Source organism: Cottoperca gobio, chromosome 3, assembly GCF_900634415.1.
Source record: "Cottoperca gobio chromosome 3, fCotGob3.1, whole genome shotgun sequence".
NCBI classification, from domain to species: Eukaryota; Metazoa; Chordata; class Actinopteri; order Perciformes; family Bovichtidae; genus Cottoperca; species Cottoperca gobio.
This window is the reverse complement of record NC_041357.1, coordinates 10,325,672-10,350,012: the sequence shown is the minus strand read 5'-3', so window position 1 is coordinate 10,350,012 and position 24,341 is coordinate 10,325,672. Positions and strand designations below refer to the sequence as shown.

General features: G+C 38.8%; 1 protein-coding gene across 1 annotated transcript; it reads left to right on the top strand.

The window, feature by feature from the left end:
* Nucleotides 1-6,539: 6,539 nt before the first annotated feature.
* On the top strand, nucleotides 6,540-22,562 carry hsd17b12b (hydroxysteroid (17-beta) dehydrogenase 12b). The gene is made up of 12 exons (XM_029459893.1): nucleotides 6,540-6,590; nucleotides 6,727-6,906; nucleotides 11,681-11,727; nucleotides 12,858-12,933; nucleotides 13,718-13,825; nucleotides 14,095-14,159; nucleotides 15,082-15,126; nucleotides 15,982-16,016; nucleotides 17,333-17,414; nucleotides 18,475-18,540; nucleotides 19,184-19,333; nucleotides 21,152-22,562. The coding sequence occupies exons 2-12, from the start codon at nucleotides 6,729-6,731 to the stop codon at nucleotides 21,257-21,259; spliced, it is 960 nt and encodes a 319-aa protein (XP_029315753.1). The 5' UTR covers nucleotides 6,540-6,590; nucleotides 6,727-6,728; the 3' UTR covers nucleotides 21,260-22,562.
* Nucleotides 22,563-24,341: the final 1,779 nt, after the last annotated feature.

Genomic DNA, 24,341 nt, shown 5'->3' with positions numbered 1-24,341 from the left:
TACACGGAGTGTCCTTACAATACCACTATGGGCATTTCTGATAAGTTTCATGCACCAGGTTTCACCCGAAATGCTTTAGGCTGTTAGGATATCTCGTTGTCGATGCTTACTCTTTCATTTTTTTTGCTATTTTAAATGTGCAAAGCCTCAGGTTTTGGGTTTCTTTTCATGCAGAAGCTGAAGGGCGAGAATCCCAAGAGCAGCTTGCTACCTTTACGATCCAATCCTTGTTTTGCAGTTTCTTTCTCCCCTTTTGTGCACAATGAGTCTCGAGTCGTGACTGCTAAAAGTGAGTAAGGCGCGTGCTGCGTCAGTGGCGTCTGGCTCCGGTGCGTCTGAGACAGATGGGGGGAATCGTGACCGGCTGGGAGACGCGTCCACGAATGAAAGGCTGGACGGCCCAATGAAAACGGAGCGAGGGTGGGGCCCCTGTTTCGGCAGCTGGAGGTTTGGAGCCAAATTAACCCTTTGCAAATAAAGGGAACTTTACTATTAATGAAACTGGAGGCGCTGATCGTTTTCAACTAGTGTTTTCCCCCCTCAGTGTACAAATAATGCACACATAGGAAACCGCGCAAAATATCACGATGTTGTATTTTTATTGGTTATTGTTTGGCTTAATGTCGCACTGGTGTCCATAGTGAATGTTGTGGGGGGGAGTAATGAAGCTGTCAGGTGCTTTGGCCTCCTGCTTAGGTGCTCTTTTCCTTTTGCATCGCTATTGGTAGATGACGAGTCGCCCTGTCCAATGAAAGCGCGGCCATCCCTCTGCTGCGTGTTAAAGTCTATGACGGCAATGAGATGCCGCCTCTCCTCATCGCCGCTCTTTTTAATAACAAGGCTGCGTGTTGTTGCAAAGCAATGCCAATCCAGTGGGTTCACCTTTTGGTAGCGGATTATAAACAAAATAACCGAGCCGATTGTGCACAAACGCCCTCATGCACAAGGTGTTTTTTATTATTATCTGGAAACACTTTGAGGATGAAGACCCCCGAGGACTGGAGTGGATGTGGATTTCTTTTTGGGAGCTGGAGCAATTGTCCGTCACGAATCTTTTTGCGGTCTGGGCTTGCTGTGCATACATGAATCTGGGAAGCCCTTACCCCAAAAAGCATTTGTGGAGGATAATGAACGTCGCTCATGTTGTTGGGACTGAGAAGTCACACTGCTGCTGTCAAGACAGACTGAGGGCTGGACCCACAAAGTGACCCATGCTTCCAACACACACAGAGTGCTCAATTGTAATAGCATGGTACATTTAAATGGATTTAAATAGTTATTATCTCCAGTTGCATTACATGCAGAAGTGAGTGAGGCCACAGGTCAAAAAGGGAAAATACAGAAATAAGAAGTGTTGTCTTGCACCTCTACACACACTACACCACCTCCAACCTCATGCAGCAGACCTTGGATTGTTTGGTGTCATGCTTGTGATGTGCCTAATTATGCACAATGTTGATTTCTATTGTGTTATAAATAAATATGTTTGAAAGAGCAACATATGTGGAGGATTGTTCATAACACTATATACATGTATGCATTGTTATAATAAACAAAAGGTGTGATTGATGGATTATGCTGTTTTAGAATGACATCATATTTGTTTTCTGGACATGTAACGCCTTCTTATCTGATCATCAGATCATCAAAAATGCAGCTTTTTTGTTGTTTACGAGCAGATGAAAATTCAGACATATTCTTTAGTGGAAGTTTTTTATTTTAGCAGTGTGTTGTTTTGATTTTTATATGTCTCCTGTTTCAGGGAGAAGATGTGGGGATTTGCTTTTATTATTAACTAAAGAAATATTTATTAAGGCATTATGTTCAAAGCAGTTCCTTAAACAGATTAAACAGATCATTTCTTAAATATACTTTAAATCAGGATTATTTGGTTTTGAGTCCTCTGAGTAGTTGTTATATAGACAATGATATACAAAGAATAATTGTACCACTGCAGAAACCTGAGGCGCACTTACGTCTTGCAATCCAAATATTTCACTTATTCATATACACCTCTCTATTTCTCGTTTATTCTTTTGTGAACCTGTAGTCAACAAAATGCAAGTTGGAAAGTACAAGAATTCCCTTTCTATACATTCACAGCATACATTATATGGATGTTCATAATGATTTGAGTGTTGTCTTCTGCTTCTTGTGGTACATTTTCACATTACACTCTCCATGTACCAATGATACAATGTCACATCTGTCTTTTCTTCTCAGTAAGGAGCTGTTCTCTGTCCTATGATGAAATATTTGCTTCTGCTTTCTCACATTATCTGTATTTTTGTTTGTTTGTTTGTGCCTTTTGAACTCACAAGTTGTCTACGCATCACACACACTAGGAGACGTCAGCAGTGACCAAACCCCAGCGAGGTCAGCAAGTGCAGTCCACAGAGTGAGTGGGAAAACTGTAAAAGAGAAGCAAAGGATAGTTTTTAATCATCGGCAACAACTGTTGTAAACATGCTCATGCAGCTGGTGTGCATTTAATTTACGTGTTGTCCCCCCCCCCTAAGATCTTCTTCTTCTTCTAAAGATTTCACTATAGTAGACTGACTCGTTTAGCAGTTTTATCTGTTATTAAAAAAAAGGGCATTTACTTATCATTGCAAGCTAAGATTAAGCCCAGATCACAATAATTACCAGCCATTAAAGACATTTAATTTGTTCCTGTTCAGGATTATAACTAACAAAATGTGTCACAACACAACATTTTGTTGACTATCAAACATTCATGATATTTCACTGTGCAAACATTTCAAGTGGCAGCAACTTAACTAACTTAAACTACCATGTTAAGATCAGCTGTTTGGTCACAGACACACAGAATACCTGTGGTGATAAATAAAACTTTCTTGTGAATATTTAAGCTTTTCTTTCGGTTTTACAAATGTCCTTTTTGGTAATCTGGCATGAAAGACTGGCCTGTTTAAATGGGCATTGTGAAAGATTTTATTAAGAGTCACTTCATACAGGAGACCCCTGGGTCCTAGGATGTCCCGTACGCCCATTAACAATAAGCAAACCCCTCTGAGCTCCAGTGGAGCAGTCCGGCAGCTCACAGAGTAGGGAGCTCCTGTTTCAGGAGATTGAGAATCTGTTTAAATTTCCCTCTCCCTGCAATTCCCCTCCAGGCCATCTTTTTAATCAGCTCACCTGCTTAAAGGAGAATTAATAACAATTACACAAAATACCGACACTGGTCCAGACAGTCTGTTTCTGTACTATAGTTCTTTGTTTTGTGAAGTTTGAGGATGACGACAATTACGTCTTGAAAAGACAGAAACAGATAAAAAAAGTATTTGAACAATACAATTCAAAAAGTTGAGTGTGTGTGTTTTTCTATACATATTTGTTCCGTGTCCTGTAAATCGGAAGGTGGGTTTTATGTGTGAGTGTTAACCAACCCTACAGCTTGTAATATGCTGTAAGTGGGCAAACACTTTACATTAAACAACAAAGAAACATTACGCAGACATGTCTAAATGTATTAGGATATGCCATCTCTTAGGTCCTTTTAAAAAAAATGTTCTGCTGTGACAATAGTATCACTGTTTAGCTACGACAATGAGCGCATTTAAACATTTACTTTATTTAAAAGGCAAGACACATAGAGCAATGTATATACGGAGTTAATGCATGTCCATGTTGTGGTATTACTTTTGCAGATGTTTTTTTGTGTGTAAAAGAGAGAACGAGCAACAGAAAGAAAGTCTTTACAATTATTAGTAAAATACAGTCTGACATGAAATAAGATGCTCGTGTCCCTGTGTACAAACATTTACAGAAGCCTGCAGACTGTTCAATATATATGATCACCCACAAGACACAGACACACATGTTCTGCATTTGTATTAGAAATGTTAAAATCATTAAGCATTATATAGAAACCGGTTGATCCTACTGTTTGTACATTTACTCAAGTTCTGTACAATTTTGAGGTACTTGTGCTTTACTTGAGTTATTCCATTTCCTGCTACTTTATACTTCTACTCCACTACAATTCAGAGATAAATATTGGACTTTTATCTTCACTGCATTCATTTCATAACATATGTTACTTTGAAGATTCAGATTATTCGTACAAAATATAATCAACAAATATCATGTATATTATAGGTTAAGATACACTTTATTGATCCCTGGGAGAAATTCACAAGCTACCTGGCATTGCACATATTAACATATTTTGGCTGCAACAATAAAGTGATGAACACTGCAATGCATCAATATATATCATTCAATAATGTTGTATAATATTATTCTGTAATGGGCCGTGCAGAATAACTACTTTTACTTTTGTACTTTAAGTCCATTTTGATGCTGATACTTTTGTACTTTTACTTAAATACAATTTTGAATGCAGGACTTTTACTTTGCAACAGAGTATTTCTACAGTGTGGTATTACTACTTTTGCTCAAGTAAAAGATCTGCGTACTTCGTCCACCTCTGTTTGTAGTTTTCTTACACCTTTCTTAATGTGTGCTGTCTTGTCTCCCTATATTTAAAAACATTTTTTTTATTAAAACTTTACATTTTATGTCAGTCTGTCTTATGTTGTCATATTTATTTTATTTGTTCAAATAATAATATGTCAATTGGAATATGTGAACAACTTAAATAAATAGATTTAAAATGAAAAAAAAGACTGAATATGTTTACTGTACATTCACCACATTTTCTTAGAATATATTTACAATTTAATTGTATGCTGTTAACTGTGTGTGTGTTTTGTTTTTTAAAAATTGTATGTTTCAATACTAATAATCCTTTATACCATTTGTATACAGCAGCTTCATAATAAAAGCAGTTTAAAAGCTTTAATCATGTGTCCTTATTGCTTTTGCACATGTAGTTTTAGTAAATAACACTACAGCATTTGAAGTGTCATGTTAAAAAATAAATGTAATCAGTGTGTACCTATGCGACGTTTCGCTGTAAAATAACACATCAAGAAAACATGAATAAAAGCTTGTGAATCTGACAGAGGTAAAGAAGATACAGAATAAAATGTGTATTGTCTTGTACATTCCACAAAGAACATAATTTAAAACGTATTTTATTTGTAACAATTGCTGTATGAATGTGGTCTTCTTTTTGTATGTGTGTGTGTGTGTGTTTTGTCCAATAACACAATGTTAAAACTTTACGTCTAACAAGGTCCATTCTCAAAAATAACAAATAAAAACAATGATACGGAGCTGTCCATCAATATGTGGTGCTGAATATCTAACCGTAGAGCACCATGTTGTGTGATTAAAATATCTTCATATACTTTTAATATATTTATATATGCATATATATTATTCAATTGTTTTTTAATACATTTTCTCAAAGCCACAATCAACTCTTCTCTTGATGATTCATCAATGCAACAGCTCTAACTCTGTCTTCCTTCACCTCATTCACACTCACACACACATGGACATCAGGCCCGCTGTACTTGCCTGTTAGGCTCACATGGTTATGATGAGCAGCTGGTCCATTTATGTCCGAGATGGCGCTTTAATCTAAATTTCATTCAGGTTCCTTTGAAAGCTTAGAGCCAACAGTTTAGACTCCTGTTTACCATTGCTGCATTTCTATTTTTAGATGCAATGCTCTTATGTAACGCTCGCTCTCACATTATGGACCGCTGCTGTCTGCTCTACTTGGCTGAATTGTGTACTCTATGTGTGTCTGTAAGGTAGATTCAGTGATGTCTTGTGAATGCAAGAAAAAAAGAAAGAAAAAAACAGATGCATTCAAGGCTAAGCATCTATCATATCTGTTGTTGGGAAAACTATAACTGCAAACACACATTTGTCAAGAAAGACCCTGCATGAGTCTGTATTGTGGTTTTACAATGTAGACTCATATTGGGGCCCCTTTGTTGAAATACACTCAAAATAGTTCTGAGGGTGAATATGGTGTGTACATGCCATGAGTTTGTAGTGTTAATGGATTAATGGATTTCTCACGTGACTGTAAATATATTTCATGCTCATGATTGCTAAAACAAAAGCCTTACCACATTTCAGTATTTATACAGTATTTCCATAAGACCAATAACACGTATGAATAAATCAGACAGGGCACTGAGTTTTAGGTTTAGAGATACAATGATATACAATAATAGAGTACTGATTCTGATAAAGCTAGAATTTCATATAGGATTTTTTGTAGGTATTTCAACCTGCTGAAAAATAATAAGTATTTAAACCTTATTGTAAAACCTTGCAGTGTGAAACTGGATAACTGTCAAACAAGATATTATCGTTATTATTGTATTGCAGTTTTTATTTTATTTTATCATAAACAAAACACAGCTAGGCCTATTAGATAAATATTGAGCTTGAAGACAAAAGTGGTAAGAAAAGCATAGATGATAAAACAACATAGCTCAGAAAATGCCATACCATATTATATTTTTTATTATATTTTATTTTTACAAAATACGGGACTGATGACATGGAGGACTGTGCTATAACACTAGGTGGTAGTGAAGCTCATATACTTTTCAATCGTTATTAAAATCTAAAAAAGAAGAAGAAAAGGGGCCAATCACAGACAGGCAAGCGCGAATGCGGAAGCGTCCAACGCGGAAGTAAGCAACAAGTCCCAATCCCTTGTTAGGACGCATGCATTTGCACTTAGAGCACTGCATATTACATTAATACAGATATTATACATTTGGGCGTTACTATTACCAGATAATACAGACATAGGAGTGTGTTGTGCAGGTATGTCCTTCAGTGGAGAAGCAGTGTTACGGCTCGTGGAGACGCCGCTGTTTTGGCTCGGTGCTCTGACCGCGGCCTGGCTGTCTGTGTGCTCCGTGTACCGGCTGCTGTCCGGGATCAGGGTGTGGGTGCTGGGCAACGGACGGCTTGTGTCACCCACCACACTGGGGAGATGGGCAGGTGAGAAGGGTTCATGTCATTTAAAAAAAAAAAAATGTTTAAACAGTACAAGCAATAACAAAGAGGGTACTGATAACAATACATATTAAATATCATATTGGGCAGAAATTGCTAGTTATTATTAGAGTCAGTCCATTTCTTCTTCGTCATTTTATTTTGTATTAGTATTCATAACAAATTGCGTTTTGGTCCAGGATTCATTGGTTTGATTCCTGGTGGTTCCCATGATGAGCAGAGGTGGAAGATTAGGCTATTTAGATAATATACTTAAATAAAAGTAGTAATACCACAGTGTAGGAATACTGTACAAGTAAAGTAAAAGTCCTTCATTTACATTTTTGCCTAAATGTGAATGAAGGTTACTTTCCATTAACTTGAACTTGAAGAAAATAAAGTCTCTGTAAATGTCTCTGACTTGTTGTATTAACCAGCCGTTCTTTCTCTAAACAGGAATCCAAAACTGCAAAAATACAATAAAATAAATGCAACCTTTTAACAACCTAAAACATGCCTCAAGTTGAATTTGGTAATATTACTTTGACTTAGTGTTTAATTATTTGTAGCAACAGCTTTGTGTTAAATCGCCTTTAAATGTAGCATTTCACTTTTAAGTTTTTTAATTCCATGATCTAGGATGCACCAGCAAAGCTTTTTGGCTCTTTTATAATGTAGTCCTGTAAAAAAAAAAACACCTTTTAACTATGACCTCAAAAAAATAAACATATTTGAATTTACACATTTCCAACAACAAAAACGGAACATTATAAACTTTATAAAAGTAGATTTTATGACACAGTTGTTGCATTGGATTGTGCATGCGTACCTACTAATGTGGCCACAGAATGTATTTCACAAGCTGACACATTTTCTTTAACCTATTTACTAAAAGACTATATTTAGTATGATAAGCAAAACCACAGTATGTGTTCTGATTGTTAAATCTGCTACGGACAATGTTTGTGCAGGTAACTAACAATAAGACATTTGAATTGTCAGGATTTTTGAAAAACATGCTAACATTGTGTTTATTTAATATCTTCCATATGAAATATATTCGTACACTGCATATGTGTGCTATCTTTGTTATTCAACTTATAGTCTTTGGGCACATGGGAATACAGTTGTACAGTACTGTGCTGTTGCACTGTGTCACAACTTGCATCATCCAGTTTACCCTGACTGTTGAACACTGGTGATTGTGAAGTCTCTGCAGTCCTCTGATATTGTTCCAGCACACATTTGTTACACACTATGGCGTCTTTGTCCCAGCAACCGCAGACTGCAGTCAGTGTTAGTCTGTGGTTCTTGTCACAAGAAATAGAGAATGGGCAGGATGATCAGCCTTTTGTCATCTGGTGTAAACGGTAGTAAATCTTGTCATGGGATCATGGCTCGAGAGGATTATCAAATCAGACTGAATACTGTCCATCTGTCCAGCCAGCTCGCTGGCTGAACCTTGGAGTTTGAGCAGACTGCTGGGATTGCTTTAATGTCGTAATGTTTTGTGTTCAAGGTTCACGTCACAATACAAAAAGCTGTTAGACCACATGTATGTTTTCTGAATAATTATTAATGTAATCATACAGTAGTTTGCAAAGAGTATTTTTAGATACATGTTATACTAATACATTTAATTATATAGCGCTTTTCAAGATACACTAAGACACTTGTATTACATTGCATCCTCCATGGTCAGTAGAAATCACAAGATGAAGAATAAAACGCTTGTTAATAGTCTGTTTTTGGATAAATCTTTTAGGCATTTGCAGTGTATAGTTCTCAATCTTAAATCACTTTATGTGTGTATACTTATCTTTTTACACTCAGTGTTTAAAACATCTGAGCAGACTTATTCAGCCTGCACAGTCACATCAGTCTGCCAAAGAAACCAAAATGTTTTGAGGATGTGTGCTGCCTTTGATCTTTTGGTGTGCAGCTAAAAATGGGAACGCGTCAGACTGGGTTTTTTTCTTTTCGATTACACATGCAAAATAATTCAGAATATCCGATGAGGCAAACGAGCCCGTTAGCCTCGGATGCTGCTTTCATTCACAAACTTTGTCTTAGCGAAGTGGACTTGATTGTAAAGGACGGCATGATTATGTAACAGGGCCAGAGCCATTCATAAATGAGACGCAGGATCCTTATTTAAGTTCGTAAAACAAGATAATGTAGAAAGTCACAGCTATTTGTTTATTAGTCACAATCATGCCAGTGTAATGACATCCTATGTCCACATCAGCTGTTAATTTGCAATCCATTTTAAAGCTAACATGTATTAGAAATATAAAGTGTACGCATGCAAAACCTGTGAGGATTTAGTGCCACGTTCCTCCATTTATATAGTACTGTTTAATAAACTGCGTCACTTGTATGTGTCACACATAGATTGCAGTTATTACTAGAATGAACTAAACATGTCCTCCAACAAATATTTCTGCATGAAATACTCGTCGCCTCTAGTGGAAAGAAAGTCTGGAGACGGTGCAGGACTCTGGCTTATATTTTAGTTGCAGAAGATGATTTTTTTGTTCAGTTATGTTCAACAATAAAAAGATGCTGGCTATCAAACCCAACACCCACATGCAGACACATAGTAGCACCATCATCAGAACACCTAGTCAGTCCAACCTACATTTGCAGAAAACAGCAGTTCCTAAAATAGACTCTGTTGTTATTTGACTGAAGGGAACATGCCCTCAGCTGCAAAAGCTTTTTTTCTTCTCTGTTCCAACTGCAACACAGTTCATTCTTAAAACAACTAAAAATAACCCAGCCTATGTTTCCCTCATCACTGTGCCTGCAGACTCTCCATCATTCTCCCCTCCTCTTCTCTGTGCTATTTTTAGTTGCCCCCAGGATCCCCCATGTTCGTGTTTGTCATTTTCTCTCCTCCTTCCTCCCCCACTCACTTCTGTTTGTCTCCGCTGCAGCCCTAGAAGATGCTTGGCTCCTCGGCATCATCTGTACTTAGGAAGATCGCACAAAGGGAATATGGGTACAGCGAAGGGTAGATAGACAGATGAGTAAGACAAGGAATTAATAGTATTGTCAAAAGAACAAAATATTTGCCAAAAATAAACTTCTCTGCAGATACATTTATATTAGACATTGCGGCAACAGCAAGCGGCAGCGGAAGTGCCTTAAACCTGCATTCTTTCAAATGAAGCATGTGTTTCCTTTTTTACATAAAAACATTTAAAAACACAATGGATGAAGCTTTAGTATAAAACAATAAGTACATTTTACTGAGTCTGGCAGCACACCATATATAACCATAACATCGTAAAGTTATTTTTTCCAATAGTGTTCTAATCTTTCGTTGACTGTGACTTTGACTGCACTTATGTTGCTGCACCTTGTGTGTAGCATTTAATGTGCTGCTCAGTACAAACAGCCAGGCGGATTTGGTTTGACCGAAACACACAATATTCCTTAAGTACACTTCACTCTCATAAGTAAGTCCGAACCACAATTCCAAAAATGTCACCAAACACCATCAAATACGAACCGAACAATAATTACACACAGGTACACCTAAAACATAACATGCAGAACAGTATGTAAGTTTATATATAAATGGGATAAGATGCTCTTTGAGCCGGGCTTTACAGGTTATACAGGGACATATTGTAACGCCATGACGCTCTTTCCCACTCCCTTCCACTTTTTGTTATATTTAGCCAGAGGTGTGATGAATAGTTCCTTCTGAAGATGGGAATTGCTAAAAATAGCCCGCTGCTGTTTATGCCAGGCAGTTCCAGGGCATCCGTTCGCTCGACTGCCACTGATGACAGAGACTCTCTCTCTCTCTCTCTCTTTCTTTCTTTCTTTCTTTCTTTCTTTCTTTCTTTCTTTCTTTCTCTCTCTTTCTTTCTTTCTTTCTTTCTTTCTTTCTTTCTTTCTCTCTCCTCCTTATTCACCTTGGCTGCTCTCTGTGTTCCTCCATCCTGCAGTACATCCTTCTACACTAACATTCAGCCCTTTACCCTTGAAAGTCAATTCATTTAATTTTTCTAAAGCTTCTTTGTGCTCGGCCATCATTTGTATTTTTCCCACTGCACTTTCCAGCGTGCACTTAGCTGTCAAACGGTCCATAACTCTGACATCTTTATCATCGGATTTCTGTGGCGCTAACATTCCTGGAGGTGGCGCTCTTTGTCTGTTCATATATGGTGCTTACTGAGCTGTTTGTGCACTGTTCAAATATGTCTACAATCTTAATGAGTCTCTCTTCCTGGAAGAGTGGAGGCTGTTATAGCAGCAAAATGAATGGAATATGATCATATAGTCTAACACTTACATATGGATGTAATGTTTGGGTGTCAACGTACTTTTGGTCGCACCAGAGGGTTTTTACTTTCCAGTTCTAAACAATATCTATTGTTCAATAACGTCAGTATATTCAGTGTGTTGCCTCTCAAACGGTTTGCTGTGTTTGTGGTCCTTTTTTCATCTGATTTATATCTTTATTCATTCTTCCTCCTGTCACGTGGAACCATCCCGATGGATAGTTGTGAATGAATGTAGGAGTATTAAATATACAAAGACAGCGTCACTTCTTTTTCTCAGTTTTAATGAACCAGCCAATTGAGCCCCATTTTTATGCTCATGGAAAGAAATCTATACCTTGTTCTTGTACTGTGAATGTTCTATTGACTATGGATGAGCATATCTTGCCTTATTAAAGTTGCACATTATTATATATTTATATATTATATACGATCTTTGTCGTGCTAATTCAGTCTTTATCTGTCATTTTTTTCCCTTTTAGTTGTGACAGGAGCCACAGATGGGATCGGGAAAGCGTACGCGGAGGAGGTAAGATTCCCCAGACTCTGGAACATTTCAGACTCCTAACCTAAACAACAGAGGGCCACAGTGAAACAAGAGGGGGAGGCAGTTGAGTGGAGTTTCTTTCAGTCTCTGTCAAACGCATTCGGAATATTAAATAAATCATGGAATGCTCCAGAATATAGAGTTTTGTAAAGTGACGTTGGTTTTGTGGGTTTGTTTTGAAAATAGTTTTGTTGATGGAATCCTAGTTCTGCAAACGTTTTGAATGTTGGTGTTTCCAGGTCGTTTACTTGAGACTGAACATTTATGCTTATGTAAACTGCGTCGCAAGTTTTTGCTTTTTACATTCATGCCTAACGCAAACCTTTTGGTTGCTGGGTGAGCGAGTCTCCCTGAGCGGGAACTGACCGGTAGCCGATTGATGAGGTTGTCTAGCCAACTGTGTTTGAAGTGATTTCTAAAGACGCTGGTCAGAAGCTGAAGATCCAGCCACTGGGCGGCTGTGGCTCCTTTGGCTCAGGAGGAGGCGTGGTCGCCCAGCGGTCGCCTAGCGGTCGGAGGGTCTGCGGTTTGATCCCCCGCCCCTTCGGTCAGCATGTCGAAGTGTCCTTGGGCAAGATACTGAAGCCCAAATTGCTCCCGATGGCCAACGGTGTGTGTGTGTGTGTGTGTGTTTGTGTGTGTGTGAATGGTTATCCCTACTGACGAGCTGATGTGCACCTTGTATGATAACCTCTAACTCTTTATGAATGTGTGTGAATGGATGAATGCTGACACGTGTTGTAAAGCGCTTTGAGTGCTCGCAAAAGATTGGAAAAGAGCTTTATGAATGCAGTCCATTTACCATCTTACCTCCTTCTGAAGGCATGAATAATCTGGATCTGAATACACAAACTTGAAAAGCACAGTTTACAGGCAAAACCGAAATCTTCAGACTAAAAAAAAAAAAAACTTCTTTGGTGTTTAAAACAGAAATTAAAGGTAGAAATCTAAAATTAGGATTACAGTGACAAATTATTATAAATATTTTGATTGATTAATTATTCCATAAACACACCTTTTTGCTTAATGTTGCTTTCACTCTATTATCTAAAAACAGAGTATTAAAATGGTACATGGCGCCTTTTTGTTGACGTGTTTCTTTCTGTTTGCAGCTTGCCCGCAGAGGCTTTAATATCGTGCTGATCAGCCGCTCTCAGGAGAAGCTGGATGACGTATCCAAGGCGATCTGTGAGTTCTATGAAGAAAAAAAGAAAGAAGATAATAATTTAAACATGCAATGTATGCAGACAGAAATGTTGCCAGACTTGGAAAATTAATGCAAAGTAAAGATTTCTGTAGATGGCAAACACATGAATCACAGTGAACTACAGTATGTAGCGCTATATTGCTCTTATTTATTCCATCACTCAAACTAATCCCACATTTTACGGTCGAGGGAAATCCACAGTACGAAGGCACAGGACTAATATAGTTCACATGTTAAGTAAGACAGCCGCTTGAGTGGAGTTTAGTCTTAATGACCCGCGCTGATATTCAGCCTCATTTATTCTGAACCTTAAAATGTTACATCCATATTGCACATGTTATAGTCCAATAGGGCTAAATGACTAAGACTAAATGCTATTACATTGAATTGCGTGTTTTTCATTAGTGATCCTTTATTGAGTGGAGACTCAACTGGACTCTTGTGCTTTTGGCTATGAGGCAGTAAAGCCTCCTACTGAAGCTGAAAGTGAATCTGTCCAATTAAATGAAAGCTTCCTCTTAAGGGAGGGATATCCCCATTGATGAAGAAGGATTATTTCAGGGTTTCATTATGTTTTTCCCGCCTCTGCTCTGGTCTTCCTTTTTCAAGTGACTATTTGTTAGCAATAGGTTCGTTCATAAATGCCTTAAAACACTCGTTTTAAGGCATTAAGCGCCGATATCAGAAATCAGCGCTCACTCGAGCGCTGATTTCTGATATCGGCGCTTCTAATATATGCAAAATTAAAATGCTTTGTGCCCTCAGCGGGCAAATGTGGCGTGGAGACCAAGACGATCGCAGCAGACTTCAGCGCTGTAGATATCTATTCGAAGATTGAAGCTGGACTTGCAGGACTGCAGATTGGAGTATTGGGTAAGACTGCAGCAGACCACGTCACTTTTCATACATTTGGTCATATGTGTTGGCAAATGAAATCTAAATGCAGAGCGACATATATCAGGACCGCTGTACAATCCACAAGCTTTTAATGTAATCATAAAGGATCATTTTATCCTGGCTTCTTCAGCCCTTTGCTGCCCTCCTAAGATGGGAAAGAGGAATAACACTGTGAACTCCACATTACAATCTTCTTTTCATCCATCAGTTTGTTAACGTTATGTCCCGTTTCTTTTATGTCACAGTGAACAATGTTGGAATATCTTATTCTTACCCTGAATTCTTCCTCAACGTCCCCGATCTCGACACTGTAAGTTGAAGGTTTATTATATTGTTATATTTGTCATGAATGTGTAGATGATTATATCATACAGGAATATGAAGAATACAATGTTGGAAGGAATAGAAGTGGTAATAAGAGCACATCCCATAATATATCATTTATATCATTTTGTCTTTTCTACAAATCTTATTTTAATCAACTTTAATTAATCTAGCTCCACTACAGACTGGATCCAGTTCGCTCTATGGACAGTTATAATTTACATTTTTTAAACTCACATCAGTTTTCTGCCTCACGTCGAGCAGACAAAAGGGCCCTGATGTGCCGATAGAACCTTCAGACTAAATGAAACTGCATAAATGTGGCCATCTTATTAAGACCTGATCAAATGATTTACCTTCATTTGAGCTGGAAAATGAATTTGTTATCTATAACCTATTGTAATTATACTATCTTGCATGCATAAAGCAAGCCTATGTTATTTTTGCGGAAAGGTGGCCACAGGTGGCAAACACCTGACATGCATCCTAAATTTCCCTCGGGATTAATAAAGTATCTATCTATCTATCTATCTACAAAAGCGTAGTGTACCAGCAGCATAAGTAGAGAAGAGTCATATTTATTCCACAGCAACCTCTACCTGCAGTTTGCTAACATTAGCCACCACGTATGTTACAGCAGCTACACAGAGAGTTAAACGTCTCCTTTATAAGATGATGATTATGCTATTTCCACTTTCAGAAGTTTCATAGTGACGATTTTAACGGCCTTTGACATTTCATCAAATAGTTTCTACCATCTTGTGCTTTAACAAATCACAAGATAACTTCTTTAATACCTGCAGTTGATAGTTAAACGCATACAATTGTCTCCATTTCTGAACATGTGTATGTTTTTGCACAAGCACAGTACCCAAGTTAAAGCAACGCTCCTGTTCTTCTTGTTTCAGTTCATCGACACCATGGTCAACATTAACATAACGTCAGTGTGCCAGGTGAGTGTTATTCATTTAAAACGTTAATGTGGCATGGAGGCATTTTTAATTGAACAAAAAAAGGACATTTTAATGTCAAAGAGGAAACAAATCAAACTTAAAAGTATTTCCCCTTCAAGTTAATATTTACTATGGCCGCCTTTTGGCAGTGTCTATGTAGTGTTTTTTTTCCCTTAAAGAGCTGAGTTTATCTAAAGTAAGTGGTTCAGGCTGCACAGCATGGACTCTGTGAATATTGACTTTTAAATGTTTGTTGTATGTCTCAGTTTGACGTCTGGGTTTCCTTTGGAGTTATTGAATTTGTCCATGTGGATTCAAATGGTTGGAATAGTTTGAGATCCGCTGTCAGGGTAGTCCCACAGACTAATGAAAACACACACACACACACACACACACACACACACACACACACACACACACACACACACACACACACAATGACATAAAGCATAGTAAGTCACTTCCGTCCCTCTTCTGTTGAGCAGTTCCCAGAGCAACAGCTAAAGTCCACCCACTCTCTTTACACCTAATTTATGTCATCAATATTTCTTTCAACTGTTCCCTCTGCTATCATTATCATCCCCTTTCTCTTCTTATCTTCCTTCCCCAACCACCTCTCTACACAAAACCCACACACACACGCCCATGTTTACAAATGTGTATGCACAACCCACACACATTAATAGACTATTTTCTGTCTGTCTAATGCGTTCACCTTTTTTTCTCACACTTGTCTCTCTCTCTCTCTCTCTCTCTCTCTCTCTCTCTCTCTCTCTCTCTCTTGCGCTCTCTCTCTCTCTTGTGCTCTCTCTCTCTCTCTCTTGCGCTCTCTTTCCCTTTTCATTGTTTTTCCAGATGACACGTCTTGTTTTACCTCAAATGGTGGAGAGGTGAGTTTGTGATGTCTGTTTATCTTGAGTAATTAACACCAGCACAAATGGCACAATGAAGCAGCACACAGGGCTTTGAGTTGAAATGGTGTTGTGATCATGTCATCATATTGTTTCACAAAGTTGCGTTGTGTAAATCAATGACTCCAAGTCATTTGAAGTCACTCCAAGTCATGTTTTTACAATTCTGACACTGCTCTCATATCTGTCTGTTAAATATGAAGTTACAGACGCTTAGCTTAGCACAAAGACTGGAAATGGCGAAAGCGTTAGCCTGGCTCTGTGTAAAGTTAAGCTTGAGTTTGAGTTTAATTCCACAACTTCACCTACTTCCAAGTTGCATGGAGAAGGGAAAAAGTCTTGTCGTATATAGAACGACTTCACGGTAAGAACAACGCGTTCTATATAGAGGAAGTTTTCCTTGAGTTTTCGACCTCTGTCCAAAGTTTAAGAAATCTGCCTAGAAGCACCTTTTAAAACTCTATAACCAACACGTTACAGTAAATCTCGGGTCCTTCATCAGAACAAAAACTGAAGTGTAATAACAAAACGTTGGTGGTGTACGGGGTAATTTCCCAAATGTCAATCATTTTGATTATTTATTGTCTACAATTAGCCTTTTCCACATTGTTTTTCAAAAAAACAAAACAAGTATTGTGACATTGATTGAAACCTTATCGCCAGTCACAGCAGCACATAAAGCATCTGGAGATAGTTAACGGACTAGTTTAGTAAATGAATCTAAAACTTGCAAAGCTTTGAACCAACATATTGCACCTAAAACATCTACACTGAAATATGTGCGCATGAACATTTAATGTTACTGTATATTTGAAATTGTTTGTTTTTGCAATAGCTCTGTACAATAGTTTTCATTTACAGGATTAGTACTTTATGGGAATTATAATGTCTGTAACTTTGGGTATTGTTGTGTGATAGAACATCTATAAAGGCTACATCTTAACGTCTGCACTACAGCCGATTTATACCATTTTCTGATATTGTTTGTTGTAGTTGAGTGAAATGAAGTCTGAAAGCCTTCACTTGCTCGGCCATCGTGGTACACATACAAAAGGATGTATTTCTCTAAATATCATCCACCTCTAGGTTGTATTAAATATTGTATGAACTCACCACAGGCTGCAGCAGGAAATATCCCATTGTTAACATTAAGGTATTAATGTTACAGTATCTTTGATCAATATCTAGCAGCTCTTCTTTGATGTACAACAAGAGCAGTTTTACTTCAGCTTGCAAGCACACACCTGGTGCCATGTTGTGAGCAAAAGAGCCTCTGCTTATATTCGTGTTTCCAGGAGGAAGGGGGCCATTCTCAACATCTCGTCTGCCAGTGGGATGTACCCTGTTCCTCTGCTTACCGTCTACTCTGCCTCCAAGGTAATTGCAGTACATGCTTTATGACCTTTTCTTTAAGTATTAACTGGCGTGTTATCAATAGACGCGTCCCAGCATCATTAACGGTCTACATCGTGCGGTCCATGAGGAGGAATCCATCTTTATTCTCATGTTGTGAACGAGTCTCTCTAATCCACCAACACACTTTGAGGCAAAACGTATCTACGGATGTTAGTTCAGCTTTTATTTAGACACAGGGATGAAGAGAGGGATCGTGCTTTTTCATATTTGCTGTTTTAATTGTTGAGCATAAATAAGTCTGTGACTACCTCAGGTCCCGAGGTAGTGCACCAATTAAAAATGTTTATAGGAGCATATGGCGTCATAATGGTTTATAACGGTCTCATGTGTGTTTGTTAGCTTAAAAACAGCCTGCTGTTCACACTTTCGGATGATTCATTTTGCCGGTGTCTTAATACTGGGTCATGTTTATCCACTAAATCCTGCAATCTGCAACACAGGTTTATAACAGTTCATCTAAAATTCATCTAAGGTGAATCTTTAGTTTAACGCTCAATTTAATGATCGTCTCAGCTCATTACACCTACAATTAACAGTGTGAAAGCACATTGCACATGAACGCTTTGGTATTGAGTATGTTCTTATTCTTTAGACAGTTGAAATATGTTTGGAAACATAACATTATATTATATATAATTCAGGATCCAAATCAAATAAGAGTTTTAATCAATATTCTTGCAAGAAGGAGCAGAGCTATACATACAAAAATATGTTCAAACTCGCACGCGTGTGCTGCTCAGAGGAGTGAATCCTCCCCCAGGGGGTATTTATACTCAATTCAAAGCAAAGAACTAGTTTGGGTCAGTTCTTCCTTGTTTGCACAAATGGTGGCTTACAGGAGAGACGGATGGTCTTCTTATCTTGAGTTCAGCAACAGTTCACACCTCTGTCCCCTGCTGTGACCGAGCACTTCAGTATTTCCCATCAAAATCCCATGTTGTTGTTTTTTTTAATATTTGGTGGCATCTTCTTACTGCATGTGTAGCTTTGGATTAAATGACCTGCCTTTTATCTTGTTTAGGCATTTGTGGACTTCTTTTCCAGAGGACTGCAAGCTGAATACAAGAGCAAAGGCATCATCATCCAGGTAAATGAACCAACCTTACTTCCTCTGCTATAAGCCTACATGCTTTTCATAATGTTGGTGGTTCATAATGGGAGTTAAAAATGCAATTTGAAGGAAAATCCTTAAAGGGGACATATTAGGAAATGCACATGCATCTACCCACTCCCAAACTGTGACATGGGACAACCCAGTCGGTTCTTTGTGGGCTGCCTCAGTTAGAAAACGAGCAACAAGATATTTAGAATTGGGTCCTCTTCCTATGTCACATGCAGGCTCATTAGAATATACGCCCCCCCCCCCCAATCTACCTTTGCAAAGGCGCAACATATTTTACCGCCAACCAGAGCTGACTGGGCTTTTACGTGATGGGGGGGCTTAAAGACACGATCGCTAAAACAGAGCGTTTCACACAGAGAGTGAAAACAGCCATATTCAGACGGCATGAGAAAAAGAATGTGTTTTTTCGAAAGGTGCCGCATGTTCTCGTAGAAAAAACTAAATACATGTATGAACCTGACAATTAGCATGTTCCCTTTTAAGTTCCCTTTTTCTTTTAAGGAAAAGAAGTGTGGTCTTAACACTGTCGATACTGTACTAAGCTATGAAACCAGGCGCATTGTTTATTTATGTGATTTCCTCCTCCCCCCCCCCCCCCTCCCCCCAGAGTGTTCTGCCATTTTTTGTTGCAACCAAGCTGAGTAAAATCCGACGAGCTACGCTGGACAAGCCCAGTCCAGAGCGCTACGTTTCAGCCGAGCTCAACACTGTTGGTCTACAGACTCAGACCAATGGCTACCTGCCCCATGCCATTATGGTAAGTCTGTGTATGTAATGTAGTAAAGAAGAACGCGTCTGATGACGAGACACGCCATGCATTTAATTTTTTCAGATCTTTACTTGGGGCTTCATCTTGATTTTCAGCAGGCAATATTCGCCAATCAGTCACTGAAATAATTAGAAAGGAACCACAATCTATTGTATGCACCAGTAGCCAAACTGTCTCTCTGTAGAACTCGGTGAAACTCATTTCAGGCGGCCAAAGAGCAAGGATTTGATTAACCGTTTCTTGACAAACAAATACAGTTCCTTATACAATTCAGGCTTCTTATTTGCAGTAACTAGCCATCGTGAAGCCTGGCATTGGAGACTAACTGAGGACCTTCACTGTTTAGTTGCGTGTACACTAAACTCACCACTCAGAATGACTCAAGATCTGAGGAGACTGCCAGTTGGAACTTAAAATCACACTGCAGGCCAAATGTTCCTCCGCATATTGTTGTCCATTTATATAATCGGCATGAAGTTGCTCAAGCTTCTATCACAATATAAATATTCTCTGAAATAATGGAGTGCGATGCTTCAATACCTTGCAATATGGTCTGCACTGAAATGACTGTGTAGAAACACGAGCATCAGAAATTGTACGTAAACACACGTTTAGCGCATTCAGAGAGACGCAGCCATTTGCTATCCTTCCACTTCCTCCACGTTGCGTTGGACACTGTTGAACGATGTTGTCGGAATATCAACGATCATGTTTTTTTGATTATACATATAAGTAACCACACCATCCGCTACAGTATACACGTGGTGAATATATCCATCCTTTGTTGATCCTGTGCACTCACTGGGTATTGTGCAGATAACGTGAACTCAGCACAGATCTTCCCTGTCACCGGTCTTTATATTTCACTAAACCACAAGATGCAGACGACCAGTGTCTGCACTGATTATCTGATAATCCCTCTCACTTCAATTGTGCAGCACAGCTCTACCCGCCTCCCAGTAATAATCCACAATTCACCAGTATGTCATTTAGACTGCTGTAAGGCTGCAATCTGAAACCGTTCACATGTTGTGTATACATTTTATGGTGGCAGTGTTAAGGAGTCATGTTGAAAACCAATAATAATAATGATGCTAGTAAATGGAAATGGAAGTGAAGGGCGTTTACAAAGTGTATCATTTTCAACCATATCCATAATTCATTAACCCTTATCATATCCACTGAACTATAGTGATGTCTAAATTAAGCAGAATAACACATTTCAGTTTTAAATTAGCAGCATGAGAAATTAAAATAATTCATTTTATAGGAGATTTGTATCGGTAATTAATTGAACATGGTAAGTCAATGAAACAACCTTTTATAATGCTTCAAAAGACTTCTACCTTCTTAAAAAGGGGATTAATAACAGTAGGGGTTTCTTCAGAACAAAGTCGACTGTCGTCAACTGCCATACTGAAGTTAACTGACATTATGACTAAAGCAGAAAATATTTAGTTTCTGTGATTTAAACGGCTTATATACACAATATAAACAAGTTAGATGCTAATTTGGTGAATTTATCCAGCATGATACATTTGCCATATTTTACAAGTAACAATGAGGATTGTCTTGATAACATCAGAGAAATAAGGTTTTTAAACAATTCAGAAATAGAAGTTAGTTGATCTATATTCAAGATGTTGCAGCTATGCCTATGTCACATTTTCGGCATCAAAACGGCACCGTTTCCTGAATGTTCCTTTGCTCGCTGCAGTTGTTGCTCCAGTAGGTTGGAAATGATTAATGAATGCTAATCTGTTATTTGTAAAGGCCACCAGCTGACCATGTCATTTCCCTCTGTAGGGTTGGGTGACTACAGCTCTGCTCCCTGCCAAGATCCTCAACAGCCACGTGATGGGGATGGGTTTGTCCCAGCGCGCTCGTTACCTTAAGAAGCAGAAGCAGGGCTAGATGTATCGGCGGCGGCAGCAGACAGAGGGGACCAGCTGTGGTAACGACTCGTCCAACTACCATCATGGACCAAGAAGAGAAGACGTGACAGTTTCTGGGCACTATCCCAGTTTCCCTCCCTCTGATACTCCCAGTCATTGATGATGTGAGGCAGGCACACAGCCGCCGTTACATGTATTCTATTCAAACAAATTTCTTTTGAACAAAGTGGTGCTCTCCATCGAGTGATCAGCTTTAATGAGTGGAACACTAACGTGGAAACTAAAAGCGAAAATTAAGCCTAGATGATGAGGGAATAATTTGGATGCGTCTGAGGTTGGAGGCCTCTGTATATTTGTGTGTATGTTTGGGCCTCCTGCGAGTGTGTGTGGACCAGCCTTTAGCTATGTGGGCGAGCTTTAAGCCTTTAGTTTTACACTGGAGGGGGTACTTACCTACTTTCTAGAGCACTTAAACAATGGGTTATTAAGATTTAAAAGTGGAAATGGGTTTTTGTGGGACATTAATAGCTTCCTTAATTCTTCAGTCTTTGGGATAATTTTTCCATTTTATATCAGAAGTTTCAAAGCACTCAGATTTACATTTCTTCTTCTGCACCAACTGAAAATCATTAAAGATCTCGTTTGCTTTTTTCACCTTTAAGATTTTCTCGACGGTATTGATTAGAATGAATTAAGAGGAGGCTCTGTAGATGAATAACAAGCACAGAGGGAGAAGTTTTAGTCGAATATTATAATGTGTTTCTGTTTACAAACTAAATTAATTTTCGAAAACACTTCTTACAACTGGTGTTACTGCTAGGTGTAACTTAACCTAAAATGTCTGAAAATCCTCTGAAAAATCCACTTGTATAATGAGTTGGTGTGTGTGTGTGTGTGTGTGACGATAAATGTGCTAAATCTACATTAATCTGGATCTATACATCTTGAGAGTAGCATCTAAAATGTTAAACTAAACCAAAAGTAGAGATGAGACAAACCAGTGAGCGAAATCTATGATGCATTTCTTTGACTTTCTCTTTTTGAAAGCTACATGTATGTTGAAACTTGTCTTTGCTCAGATATCCGCTCTAATTTATACTATATTAATCCCCATGGAAACTTTGTTCTTGACATTTCACTCATATTAACTCTCGGTGCAGCAGAAGGGGACCAACTTCAGTTCTAAGAGCTTTTCTCAAGGATTGTGTATTAGGCGTATTCCTATTACCTGCATGATGTTTGGGGCGAAAGCAGATCAAACATGTAAAAAACACATTGCATGTTTTCTTCTTCAATCCATCAATAAACAGCAATTCAAATAACTTCAGTCTGTTCTGACCTCTTGTTCTCAGTTTCACCTTTCTTGTCACACGGCTGTAAGATTTAGAGCATGCCTGAATAAATACGTTTCTCATTGGGCTTTTTAATTAGATAAAATATGAATGAGTTTGGAGTCAGATATTGCATGTAAAAAGTTTACATTGTTTGTTAGCCAAGGGGCATCTCTGTCAGATACCATCACACCCAAACGTTAACTGTAACAAGCCCACAAACTCCGCATAGTAAAACATGCCAGCATTAATCAGCTCATTTAATTTCCCTGAGTGGTTCTACGGTTATTCGTCATCTTCACAAGCCATATAAAATGTGTTGCTTTTTCACGTCGTGCCTCTTCCCTCCTCTGAAACATCACGGTCCGGTTCCCATGCCAACAGTTTCTGGGAGATTATTCCGGTGCTCTGGTATGGAAGCTGCGGAAATGTGTCATCGCTGCGAATGTAGGAGGGGGGAGAGGAGCTGTGTGTGTGGAGGGATGCCCAAAGGAAGAAAGGAGTGGGTTGCAGAGATGTATAAAAAGAGGAGCTCGGTGGTGCTCAGAGTCCACGGCTCGCTCAGACTCACACACACTCTGTGATTTCACAGCAGAGTTTCAGAGCGAAGAGCAAAACAGGATCTTACATCAAGCAGAACCTTCAGGACTGCATAAAGAAAAGCTCTGACTGATTGAATATTATATTTTATGTGATTTTTTTTTTGCATCATCTTTATCAAAACTTGTGGAGACTGCTCATCAGATACACCAGAATCTTTTAACAAAAAGGCTTTAAATCCTACGTCGCCTCTACTCTAGAGCTTCACCGTCTACTGCTCATCATCCTCACGTTTGGGCCACCGTTCACCATGGCGACCAGCATGGACACGCTCCCTGCCCATCTGCTGTATTTGGTGATGGAGGAATTCCCCCAGTCTCTGGACACAGCTTGTGTCTGCAGGGCTGGACAACGTGAGCCCCGCCTCCGCTGTGTGCAGTGTGGCATCATCGAGGAGGAGGAGGAGGACTGCTCCACCCTGGAGGAGGACCAAGCCCTGCGGTCTTTCCTGCAGACCGTGGAGAGCCTGAGGAGGAGCACCCGATGAGCTCCTCCAGAGGACGTTTTGAGCATGATCGTGACATGTTTGACCTATTTGGCTTCCCAGTCTGGAGACCAACAGATGTCCACAGTATTACGGATGCAGACTGTGCTGACCTGTGTTGGTGGTGACATTTCAGTAAAAGTGGTGTACTCCATATATGGCAGTGGAAGAGTCAAGATAGTAATGAACTGTGATGGAGGGCTTCCAAGAGCGTCAAACGAGCTGGCAAAAGAGCAGCGTTTTACATGATCTATATTTTCAAAGTAAATATGCTTTGCCGTATAAAAAGTTGTGATTATTTTTTCAACAATCACATTTCTTTATTTTAATTTTCATATTGCCTGCTGCTAATATTTAATATATGAAAATAAAGCTGATGTTCTAACTTTTATTTGGTGGTTTGTCTTCTCTTTTATGAAAGAATGAATTTGATGTAAACCTAAACACACTTTATAAATCTAGTTTTATATTAACATTGCTTGTAATGTTGCCTCGCACTAGAAGCTGGGTTATTAAAGGGGGCAATGTTGGCTTACAGAAAGCCATTAGAATCTTTCAGGCCTTTCCATGTGGTGGCACTATTGATACACTTTTTTGAGCTAAATAGCACAAACTGTACTCCACAAGAAACCCTCCTCCCAATCCATCCTAACCACATATTAACACCTGCAATCTGTGCATTACCC

Excerpts from the sequence above, each read along its gene's own strand:
- hsd17b12b (XM_029459893.1), top strand. The coding sequence starts at position 6,729 with ATGTCCTTCAGTGGAGAAGCAGTGTTACGGCTCGTGGAGACGCCGCTG. Across the intron at positions 12,934-13,717 it reads TGACGTATCCAAGGCGATCT|CGGGCAAATGTGGCGTGGAG; the intron begins GTGAGTTCTATG and ends TTGTGCCCTCAG. Across the intron at positions 19,334-21,151 it reads ACCTGCCCCATGCCATTATG|GGTTGGGTGACTACAGCTCT; the intron begins GTAAGTCTGTGT and ends TTCCCTCTGTAG.